We start from the raw sequence: 12,348 nt of genomic DNA, 5'->3' as shown, positions 1-12,348 counted from the left end.
AAAATGTTTGTTTTTTCTATACAATTGTTTCTTTAGATACACAACTGGTATCTCCGATGGACTTTGTGGTGTCTCTGATCGCAATACTGGATGACCATGAACTCCAATAGAAAGCACACTTGCTCACCATACAAATGTGGAAAGACCATAGTGTGTTCAATACTAGAATCATAACCATTTGCTCTACAGAACTAAAATAAATGTAAAGTAAAAAATATATATATCAGCAGGAAAATAGGATATCCTGATCCGGAAATGGCCTAAAGTGTCCCTTTAACACAGTATCTACTTTTTGTGGAGAGGCTGTCTGCGTGAATTATTAAGCGAGAGAGCAGAGTTCAACCTAATTATGGAAGATAGCTGGATGTAAAGAAGTCTTCATCCCTCATGATGGTAGAAAAAAAGTGTCCCATGGCCCTCCTAATTAACTTTATGGGGGGGGCTGTTGGAATGGGAATAAGCTCTGCATAGTGTACATTCATGCATACCTTCCTGGAGTGCAGACTGTGTGTGTGTGTCTAATATCCTGGTTTTGATTTTTGACCCGGAGTCCCACTAATCTAGCATGTGCACAAAAGTACTTGACCTTTGACATTTGTAAGATCAAAGACCTGTGCTGTGACCTGGTGGTGTGCACCAGCATATCCTTATTGGCAGACCGTGGACTACAGCAGTCCCTGCTATGAGTTTATCGTAGTGGCAGTGTATTGTGATTTGTGAATCCATAGTTGGGACCAGACTTTTTTGAATCTGTCACTAGACTGGAGGCCTACTGGCCTACCCATGTAAAATTCCACTTCTCTGCACCTACCCACCTCCTTGCTCTAACACCCCAAGCATATGCTGTGCATGGATGCGTGTGTAGTGTGAGATTTAGTACAGGTTGGAGATGAGGTGGTTTTCCAATCAGTGAAAATATTTTGCCGATATTTCTGAAGCTTTAGGGAGGGAAACTAGACACTGAAATAAATGGGATGGAGACAAGGCTCTTTTAGAAATTCCATTAGGCCTATTGCCTGGCAAGGAGCTGCTGGTTAGTCTTCTGAACACCGCCATTGGGGCTGTTTGGGAAGACTGGTGGGCCATGGATTGTTGTCTAAAGTAAAAGGTACCCTTTAGTTGAGGCCCAGGCTTTTTTTTTTTTTTTTACATTTTTTGTTCCTCCTGATCACACGTTCTCTTTGCTTGCAGAAGGTTTTGGTACCTCATACCTTTTTGTGCCTCTGTTGTGGGTACTCCAGGTTGGAAACGGCCCAGCTCAGAGACTCGTTTCTCTGAGCAAAGGCTGTGTTTGGAATGAAACCTGGACAGAACACATGAAAGGAGAACTACCCCAAACTGGTTCTGAAGATGCAGATAGTGGGTTCACATCTCCTGTCTTATTTTGCTGTACATAAGTGAGACCTCACTTGTTGTCCAGTTCAAAGTCTTTTATGGCCAAGGAAGGGAGTGATCTGCAGAGTGTTATGTTTATGTTTGTTTATTGAATTTGTATTGCGCAACAAATACCCGAAGGTGTCTCGGCGCAGAGGATTATACAATGACGAAAAAAATGAAAAATTAGATTATTGATCAAAGAGCCATGTCTTCAGCTGTTTTCGGAAAATTAAAAGGGTAGGACTGGTCTTAATGGTGAGAGGGAGAGTATTCCAAAGCCTCGCCGTAGCCACCAAAAAGCGTCTGTCTCCCCAAGCAACTGTTCTAGTGCGAGGAAGAGGAAGAAGGTAGTTGGATGCCGAACGGAGAGACCTGCTGGGAGTGTAAATCCTGAAAGCATTTATTAGAAATTGAGGGCCTGAGTTATGGATGGCCTTATATGCAATGCAGAGGGCTTTGAATTTTATGCGGCTTCTGACTCTGAGCCAGTGCAGTTGACGTATGGCCGCCAAAACAGATTGGTATTTGGGGATAGAAAGAAGTGCTCTAGCTGCCGCATTTTGGACTAATTGCAATTTATCCACAACCTGCTGTTGGGCATTTAGCAGGAGGGCATTGCAATAGTCCAATTTTGAGAATATTAGTGTGGTTATCAATGTTATTCCTGCAGCTGGAGGTAATTAGGGAAGTAATTTTTTTATTTTCCTAAGGGTGAAGGAGGATGAAGTCACAGTATTAACATGATGGATAAATGTTAATTTGGTGTCAAATATGACTCCAAGGTTCCTCACCTTGGCAACCGGTACCGGAGAGGGGCCAAAATCAATGGGCCACCAAATGTCAGACCATACCAGAGACAGGTTGCCAAAGGTCATCACCTCTGTTTTATTCGAATTTAATTTTAGGCAGTTCATCAGCATCCAGGAGCCTATGGCTAGCATAGCCTCCTGGAATCTCGATGCAACTGCCAAACCATTCTTATGGACCGCCAACACCAATTGGGTGTCGTCTGCGTAGGTGGTCAAACTCAGCCCATAAGCTTTTATGACCCTCGCCAAGTCCGACACATAGATGTTGAATAGTGTCGGACTTAGCGATGATCCCTGGGGTACTCCACAAGGTAGTGGGATGTGGGCGAGTAGAAGGTACCAAGTTTCACAGATTGGGAGCGGTTGGCCAGAAAGGAGGCTATGAGGTCTCTGGCTAGATGGTTAACCCCCAGTGCTGAGACACGGTCGATCAAGATGGTGTGATCGACCGTGTCAAAGGCAGCGTAGAGATCAAGCAATATGAGTGCAGCTGCCCCATTATGGTCTAAAATTGTTCTGATCTCATCAGCCGCCATTATCAGTGCTGTTTCTGTCCTATGGCCTTTTCTAAATCCGAATTGTGTATCATCCAGCAAATGATGTTGATCAATGAATTCTGAAAGTTTACGGTTCATAAGTGCTTCAAAGATTTTTGCTGGAAAAGGGTGGCAGGCTATGGGTCTATAACTGGCTAGTTCTAGTGGGTCCAATGAAGGTTTTTTTTAACAGGGGTTTAATTATTGTTTTCTTCCATATCTGTGGGTACTCACCCGTAAGGAACATAGAGTTGCAAATCTCAGTGAGGGGGGGGTGTAATAATTTCACTGAGTAAATTAAGTACCGATGGAGGGCACGGGTCAAGTGGGGAGCCTGAGGTGATGGTTGCTGTGTATTTATTAATTGTCTCAGCAAGGACAGGGTGAAACAAAGAAAACGTTGGACCAGCAGCCGGTGAGAAAATAGGTCGAGGGTCAGGGTCTTTGGAATGGGCTAATGAAGAAAAAGTAGCATAGATGTTAGTGACTTTGCTAGTAAAGTAATCAGCTAAGGAGTTGCAAAGATCTTGGGATGGCTCAATTACAGAAACAGATGGAGGAGTGGATAGAATGTCAACTATTTGAAACAGTTTTCTAGAAGAATTGTGTGCGAGCTCTATTTGGGATAGGTAGTAGGCCCTTTTATGAGAGATTATGGCACGCGTGTAAATAGCTATGGCAGCTTTGTAGCTTTGTTTATCGTGAAGATTATAGTGCTTTCGCCAATGTCTCTCAAGGTTCCTGCAGTGCTGCCTCTGCAGTCTAAGTTCCTCTGAAAACCATCTGGCGGATTTGGTAGAACGGTTAGGCAAAACTAACTTGGTGGGCACCACCTTATTGAGTGCCTCCAGGAGCCAATCATGATATTTGATAGACGCCTGATTAGGGTTGGTGGAAGTATCAAAAGGGGGAGTCATGAGTACTTGGGTAAGCAGAGAGGGATCTAAGTTTTTCCAATCACGGATACTCTGTGCAGTTTGTGATTTAGATTGTGCTGGATTAGGGTTATGTGCTTTAATACAAAAAATGACTGCATCATGATCTGACCAAGTCCGAGGTAACACCTTAGTGAATGATATAGCAGAGTTGTTGGTGAACAGCCCATCCAAGGTGTGACCAGCTTGATTGGTCGGGGCTGTGACTAGTTGATGTAGTCCTAGTGCTTCCAAATCGGCAATAAGTTGAATCGTATCTTTGTCCACGGGAGATTCAAGATGGAAATTAAAATCTCCCAGGACTGTGTAGTCCGACGATTCTGTGCACAGTTGTAATATATCGCCAAGATTGGAGAGAAAGTGAGTGCGTGGGCCTGGAGGTCGATAAAGAAGACTGCCCTTAAAGACTTGGTTTTTATTAAGTGTGATGGAGAACTTAAGAACCTCACTGGTCAAAGCAGGCCTTGGTTCGGTTTTTAGGCGAAACTTAGCTTTATGGACTATGGTAAGTCCCCCACCCCTACCTAAGGGTCTGTCCAGTTTGGATACAAGAAAGCCCTCAGGAGTAGCAGAGCAAAAGTCCGGTCCCGAGGCCGCATCGCCCCAAGTTCCTGGGATGAACAGAATATCCAGGTCTAAATTGCTGATTAATTCCCGGATTTCTAAGTTATGCCTTGGTAAGGATCGGGCATTAATAAGGGCAGCAGAATAAGGGGGCCTTAATTTTCGAGCGGGAGGACTGAATAGGTGGGCATAGATCGGAGAATGAAAAAAGACATGTAGGACAAGGATTACTAAGAAGCGTAGGTAGTGACACTCCAAACATAGGAGAGCAATGGTGTGGAAAAACACTTACGTTTATCTCTCTTAACTGGTCAGCAGTATACCGGATTTGCGGCGCTTGGTGTGTGGAAGTATTTCGCACAGGGGTGGTGGCCCTAGGCCCGGTCCTGGCGCAGACGGAAGACTGCTGTGCAACCAGAGCTGGTGTCTGCCTGGCAATCTGCTTTCCAAGGTGAGGGGACCATACTAGAGTTTGACTTCTTGCTGGAAGAGCTCTACACTTGACTTGAAGTGCCTAGAAGCCTGCATGCCTGCCTGCCTCCCTACAGAGAAAGGGAATAACCCTGCCAGCCCTTCAGGAGGAGTGTGCCCAGGAGGAGTAATATGCAGCGTGTCCCAGGTGTCTGTCTGACATCCAATAGAATAGGACCTAGGAGAATGATCTGTTGACCCTGTTGTCTGGGTCTACAGTCTCTCCATGGCTGTTCCAGGGAGGAACCATGAAGATTTGGGCTGTGAGCACTAAGACCCAGTTGGGGGGGTGATACGGAGTCAAAGATCTGGGCTGTGTCATTAAAATATTGTGGCCACATTACCATTAGAAGAACAATATGTGTGAGACTGTGTCCCCATCAGAGGAGCAGCCTCTGTATGGCTTTATTGCCTACAGAGGATCAACATGTGTGTGGCAGCACTGCAAGTAAAAGATTTTCCTGTGCCTCGCCACACCAAGCCCAGGGAATCAGCCACGGCATGGATGCACTGCGCCCAGAGAATCAGCCCAGGCGTGACCGCACCGGGATGGCTGCAGAGCGCCAAGGGAATCGAGGTGTGTGGGGCTAAACTCTTCACAATGTGATCAAGCCTTGAACTGGAACAGTCTCTCCTGTCTTCTCAACAACTGTAGAAGATCATTGTGGAATGCACCAAAACAGGACCACCAAATTCATGTCTGCTGGGCAGGCGTCCCATCAGTCAGCTCAAAGATCTAAGACAGAGTTACCATTAGTGCCACCTCCCAGAAGCGGGAGAAGGGCGAGGGCACTGAGAAGGAAGCAGGTTGGCTGCCAAATGAGTGATCCAGCACCGGGGTTAAGAAATTGTAAAAAATTAACTGTGAGAGACTGAGCACAAGTATGTTAGAGGGGAGATTGGCACCATAGCCGATAGAGGTGAAGCCCTGCCCAACAGCACCTGGAAAGTAAATTGTATTGCGAAGTGTGTGATATCCCATTCTAGTGTGCAATTAACTACTTTTTTTATTCTTGAAAGTGAAGCACTGGGTTGGAAATCCATTTGTTTATCTCTTGCACTATTGTGTGATTGTTGAGTTCTGAACTCGAGCTTCAATGAGAAGCCTGTGAGTCTTCACCATTGCTACCAATGATTCACATGCTGAAGGTGTTGTACTCAGGTACAGGAGTTAATTTTACTACAGCTCTGCAAACAGACCTAAGAGACAAACCGGCCAGGTCCAGTACCCCCTGGCGAATAGTATGCATACAACGTGTGAATCACCCCACTTATTGTAAATCAACCCCCCTCCCAACAATCCTGTACTACAGAGCGACAAAACACGGCTTTTGACCATCCAAGGCGTTGTCCTTTATTTCACCTTTAAGGTACTCATTAATTAGATCATTAACTTGATCATTTATTCAAGCATAAACAAAAACTAACATTGTTCACTACTTATGAATGACCAGAAGGTGCAAGCATATTCAAAGGTTACGTCTAAGCAATAGACTGTATTTACATTATAATCATTGAATTAACCATCAAGACACGAAATTGTGGTGAACCCCCCTGTGTACGCTGTGCCAGGAGGCCCCAACTTGCACTGGCCCCGGAGTACCACCCAGGGCGTCAGACAGCATTGATGGATCACATTGACCAGCAGTCATTTTTTACTAGTAGTCACTTTTCTGCCCTCCATCCCAGAGGTAACTACCATCAGGGCACCGCATAACACCTTCGTCTCACCGGTGTTCCTGAACACAGGGCACCCTCAAAGTTTCTTAACACACAGGCATCTCGGGTAGGGCAGGAGAGTCCAGGAACACCAGCAGGTCAGTCCCCCCCCTCCCGCCACCCCAGAGCCCCATTGAATGTTCGCCCTGACCCAAGGGTCAGTCCATACATAGAGTCCACATCTTCGTATCCCTGGCCATTTTGCTGCCAGAGACCCCACCACAGGGCGAGGAGCTCACTGGCGCTCTCGCCCGCCCCCTCCTATAGTTTGACTGTGTGACACCTCCGCAATGGCAACTAAAATTGTCTGGATAAATAGTTCTTGTCCCCTGTTAGACAAATGCACTCCATCCTTGAGATAAAACTCTGCATTGGATACCTGAATCACATTGTGCCTGATCGTGTGCAGCGAGGAGCCAGCCAAAATCTTAGCGACTGCTTGATTAAATGTCTTTACTGATCCGTTCACCGATTGAACAGGTGGACCCTTGGGCCATACCCGACGTGGTATTCCCTAGATCAACCCAGGCCAGGCCTAGTACCCCCTGCTTACCCCATGGCAACACTGAACAGGTTCTAAAAGGCCCAGTTCACAGCTTCTTTAAGTCCAAAATCTATCACGTGACTAATTATAAGGTTTGTATAAATATCAAAGTTTTCCAGAATGTATAATGATCTCATGGAGTATCCATTGAAAGATAGGAAACTGTAGATTGTCTGCAGTATAAAGTTCCACCTATGGGTCAAAATGTGGTTTGATCCTATCTTTATGAATTGCAACCAAGCATCTGTGCTTGCAGATTACTTCTGTTGTTGCACACCTTGTTTCCAGTTGGGTGCACAATAGAATTCTGCGTGGTGCTCTTGGTGTTTTTATCCACTCTATCCAAGGCGTCCATTCACCACCACATTAAAAGGTTGTCAACACTTGTCACTGTAAACATGTTTTACTGAGAAACTATCGAAGGAATAACAGCCATTTCATACTGACCTGCCACACTGAGTCAGTGGCATCATTTTGTTGCCACGCAGTAAGTAGTCTGAGCAATAAAATATACCCTCGCTTTCAACTATATGGCTGTCCCCAAATAAGTGGACGGAGCATGTAATTCTTACCCGCTCAACAAAGGTTTGCTGGAGTTGTTCCTCAGGAAAGTTTCCTTCCTTCTTCAATTCCTTCTCTTTTCTACTTTACATTTTGTTTATTTTTTTCCACTCGTCTGTTCTCCCTTGTTTTATGCTCTCCCTACATTTGCCTCTCACTTACATTTTCTTTACCATTTCCTTAATATCTCTTTCTCTCTGTATCCATGTTTGGCAACGTTGTCACCCCTTGGCCCTCTCTACACAACTGTGTCGTCTTCTTTCATGTGGTGTTATTTATTAGCCTCCGTTGTCTTGCAACCTGAAAGTCACAGTTCAAAGTAAAGAAAAACCTTAAGTCTGTCGTGTCAGTCAAGTGACAGCCCCTCTCAAGCTGATAAAGCGGGTCCTTGACTCTCCTGCGTGTCTGCTCTGTTAAAGGGCGCTCTATCTAGGATACATTACATAGAGCGATCGTCATATGCATTTTTGTTAGACTCGGTCAATGTTTGTCATGCTTAGGATTTGGAAGCATTGATCAGGCTTAGGGAGCAAAACTGAAGTGAAAGGTTTAAGTCACAACCCTCTGACACCTCTCTTGCCAGGTTGATTAAAAAAACATAGTGACAAGGCAGATTTCAAGGGTCTGCGCAAGCAATCTGGAGCGTAGTTGTGGCTTCGGTCCTGCAGGGGGCGCCCCTGTACTTGAAATGTTCAGTCGGTTTTTGGTGGAAGATGCTGTACGCATGCTGTAAATGAGACTAGCGTGTGATTTGATCCATCTGAAGAATGAGTATGAAGGTAACACGTACATATCCAGAAACAACGCATCTATTTCTGGTGTTTTAGTCCTGCGGTTCTTATATTGTATAGTAAAGTAAACCCGTGCTGCTGGCCTGTAAGCGCAGAATGGTGTGTGCTTCTGTAAGCACACAGCTAGAGAACACTAATGGATGGAAGGCAGTGTCATGCTATATATTGTACTGCGGGATCAGGACTATCTGCGTACTTTTAAAACGTACATATTGAAATGCTCTCGTTTAAACTTGAAGTACCATATCCGGATCTTGTGCTGGTACGGAAGGGCGGCTGTATTTTTCTGTTTTCAAGAAATTGCACTGTCTGCCACGTATGCACTAATAGTAGCGCAGTCGGTTAGTGCACGCGCTGCAGCCAGAACGCATGGCCTTGAACAGCAGCGCAGTAGTTACTCTGTGTCTCCAAGCTGCAGTGTCTGGGGCTCATATCATCTGCTGTGTAACCTAGTAAGTGCATGTGTTTTAGACGGCGTCATTACTTGAGAAAACCAGGGCAGAGACCGTGGTTTAAAATCCTACGTATAGATTTTTTCAATACACTTGGATGTGATAATTCGGGAGCTGGTGGATGACTTATTAAGAACCCTACGTAAAGTACGGGGTAGTGTAGTTCAGGCCTGGCTCTAGGGTTTTTTTCTCTGGGAGGGCCGAGAGGAAGCATGGGTGAACCATGAAAATGAATGGGTGCTGGCCAAAAAACAACAAAGTATTTAATCTGTCTGATATTTCAGGTATTGGCTTCTGTCCGCTTCTGGCATTTTCAACTCAATAATCGGCACCAAAGGAGCTACATACTTTGCTTTCTTGGATATGGTTTTACTTTTTTATGGGGGGGGGGGGGGGAGTTGGGGGTGATGCTGCTTATCAGAACCTTAAGATGCAGAACTTTAAGAGTACAGCATGCTCCTGGTCATGTGCAGCAGCAGAGAGGTTTCTGCTTCTGACAAGGGCCACTTTATAGCTTTAAATGTTTTTTAAAAAAAGTTAGCAACTTTTAACTTTGCATTTACGTTTAAAAATAGGATGCAATAAGCCCAGAATCATAATTCAGTTTTCAGGATATCATTGTGCATCATAGCAGCTAATAAACTCTGCTGACTTCACACCTCTCCCCAGGCCTGAAAGTATCCTTTGTCAATGGTGTCAATCGTTTAAATAAACCATATGAGAGAACCCGTGGGGTTGCACGCCCCGGTGGAACGTTAGGGTGAAAAACACTTGTATTAAAGTTCTGAATGGCCTCGGGTGGGCCAGGGTATCCTTGGGTTGGCCCGGCCCACACTCTAGAACTGGACCTGTAGTTTATACAGGTGTGTGTGTAGTAGTAGGCTTGTGGCACACTGAGACAGCCGTAGTAGGGGGAGGACGGTGAAACAAATGTATTGTTGTTTCCGTGTGCTGCCTGAATTGGAGACGAGGGCCATGCGACGCAGTGAGCGCATAACAAGCTCCCGGTAGGACTCGTGAGTGATAATGAGGCCACTTTGGAGAGCAATTAATTATGTTCCATTTTGAACAATAAGCATTCCCGCGATATTGGAGTACAAGTGTCGAAATGCCCCCCCCCCCCCCCTCTCCCATCCCCCGGGGGCGCTAGTAACGGTATGCGTAGCTTCAGCGCGCTATCCTAGCCATACAGGATCTGTTTACAGGAGAGAAACAATCCGAAGATGTAAAATAGCACACGAGGGCTCCTTTTTTTACGACCGTAGAAAAGCGGGTCATTACTGAGACACTGTTCTGCTCACTTGTACTTGTTGACACTGATATGTTTGTCTGTCCATTGGTGGATCTATGATGGAGAAGATTTGGGGCCGCAGGAATCTAGACAGAATTATGTACCAAGTCCCTGACCCAGTCTCCCCACTAGAACACCTTCAATACCGATCTATCGTTTCTCGCATTATACCGCGGCTTCACGTGAATGCTCCAAGCGTTTCTCCTCCCCTGCTTTAAAATCGGATTATAATGCTTCCATTTCTCTTCTCTTTTTGTTTGGGTTTAGGTGCCACGCGTTTTCATTGGAGAGAAGAGCGTCGGTGGCTGTTCAGACGTGACCGAGCTTGAGAGCAGCGGCCAGCTCCAGCCAATGATCCAAGCCATAGGAGCCCTCCAGTAACCAGTGGTAGGTGGAGCGCATTAGTGGGTACCAGACTCTAAGCATCTTGAACAAGCTTCATCACCGCACCATATGGCTGTCCCTAAATAAGGCTGCACCTCTCTTACCAGTACGGTTATATGTTGTTACCACGAATTCCGTTGCAACGCATGCCTTTTCCACGCATGCGTTACCACGGAATTCGTTTTCCCCTCATCTTCTTTGCCACGTCGTTCTTACGTCATAAAGAGGAAACGGAAGTTTATTCCGCTTCCTCTCTTATGACACTGTTTTTTTCGGCACGGCGGGATCGTTTTTTTATGGGGGGGGAGACCCCCCCCAACCCCCCTTTTTAATCCTTCGGTTTTTTTTTTCGTGGTAAATACGATCGTTGAAGGCATACGCGTTGGAAAGACGTTTACGTGGTAAGTGCCTCGTTGTAAACGTTACGCGTAGTACTGCCTTCGTTGTTAATGATGTTTCCCAGTGGTTATATGTTGTTACCACGAATTCCGTTGCAACGCATGCCTTTTCCACGCATGCGTTACCACGGAATTCGTTTTCCCCTCATCTTCTTTGCCACGTCGTTCTTACGTCATAAAGAGGAAACGGAAGTTTATTCCGCTTCCTCTCTTATGACACTGTTTTTTTCGGCACGGCGGGATCGTTTTTTTATGGGGGGGGAGACCCCCCCCAACCCCCCTTTTTAATCCTTCGGTTTTTTTTTCGTGGTAAATACGATCGTTGAAGGCATACGCGTTGGAAAGACGTTTACGTGGTAAGTGCCTCGTTGTAAACGTTACGCGTAGTACTGCCTTCGTTGTTAATGATGTTTCCCACCAGTACAAAGTCCCCTCAACACAGCTGATCTCAAAATCTTTTTCAGTATTTAGTTTTAATTGTAATAAACACTGATTTCTTTACAAGACAAAAAACGGCGATGCAAACAGACTTTTGCAACATTAGTGGAAAGCGTGTCGAGGTGAACATGGGGGCGCATGGCAAAGTGGTGTAGATGCTTCAGCACTAATATTTGTATTCTAACAGGAGCCCGAGACAGCTCAGCGTGGTTGTATAATGCAGTTGTTGTGCTTGCTTCTTGTGATTAGCCTGTATGAGGATATTGGTACCTTAAATAACAGGAGCCAGGATGGAATTCAGACAAAAACAGGAGGCCCAATTAGTCTAATGGTAGGAAATCCACCTCTCTTTACAGTGCACCGCAATGGTGCACACTGTGAAGTGAAGTCGGGGAGACCCTTATTGGTTTACAGAGGCACAAGTAGATAATACTGCCACTCTTGAATGCCTATGAATTTAATCAACCGGATTCTACAATGGTTCTTTGCTAAAAATGCAAACTGATTTTTTTTGTCATTTCAGGAGAAACCTAGTCCTACAGGATGCTGCTGTGCGATACCCACGTTGCTGAAATCTCGTCGAAATAAACTGCCCACCTTCATACTACGAAGTGCTTAAAATGGGTTATTTCACATTTTGCTTGGAATTTGGTTTCCTCTTGGGAAACGCCATTTATTTTTGAGTTTGGGTGTTTTTCATTGCACACAATTTATATTTTTTAAATGGCAAAATACATTCAACTGTACAAGTAAAATCGTGAAAATGAAAGCTTAACTGGCTCTTTTTATTTTTCAAATCTCATTTGTGTTGAAGCTGGATTTGATCCCAACAAAAGAGTTTTATTTATTTACATATTTAGCAGATGTAACGTTTTGAACAGAAAAGAAGTAGTGAGGGGAACAATGAGGGAGGGGGTTGAAGCTGGCTAAAGTAAACGGAGGTGAATTATTAACATCACTTTGTGGAAGCTAGGAGCAAAGACCAACCTTAATACACATCACAAAGAGGGTATTTCACAGAAGCAGGGCTTAAGCGCTGGTGGTGCCCGGTGCAATATTCATTTTTTTGCACCCCCAC

At 45.1% G+C, this 12,348-nt stretch overlaps 1 protein-coding gene across 1 annotated transcript in view; it reads left to right on the top strand.

Moving 5' to 3' along the window:
- The window catches only part of GLRX (glutaredoxin), an 86,661-nt gene extending 74,616 nt beyond the window's left edge, over positions 1-12,045 (top strand). The window contains exons 2-3 of the mRNA XM_078677344.1: positions 10,318-10,437; positions 11,794-12,045. Coding sequence (XP_078533470.1) covers positions 10,318-10,431 — 114 coding nt within the window. The 3' untranslated portion in view covers positions 10,432-10,437; positions 11,794-12,045. The remainder of the gene's footprint in view (positions 1-10,317; positions 10,438-11,793) is intronic.
- Positions 12,046-12,348: the final 303 nt, after the last annotated feature.

The sequence above is a fragment of the Lissotriton helveticus genome, chromosome 2_1 (assembly GCF_964261635.1).
Source record: "Lissotriton helveticus chromosome 2_1, aLisHel1.1, whole genome shotgun sequence".
In the NCBI taxonomy this organism is placed as follows: Eukaryota; Metazoa; Chordata; class Amphibia; order Caudata; family Salamandridae; genus Lissotriton; species Lissotriton helveticus.
Note: the sequence above shows the minus strand (reverse complement) of the source record. Positions and strands in the feature narration are given on the sequence as shown.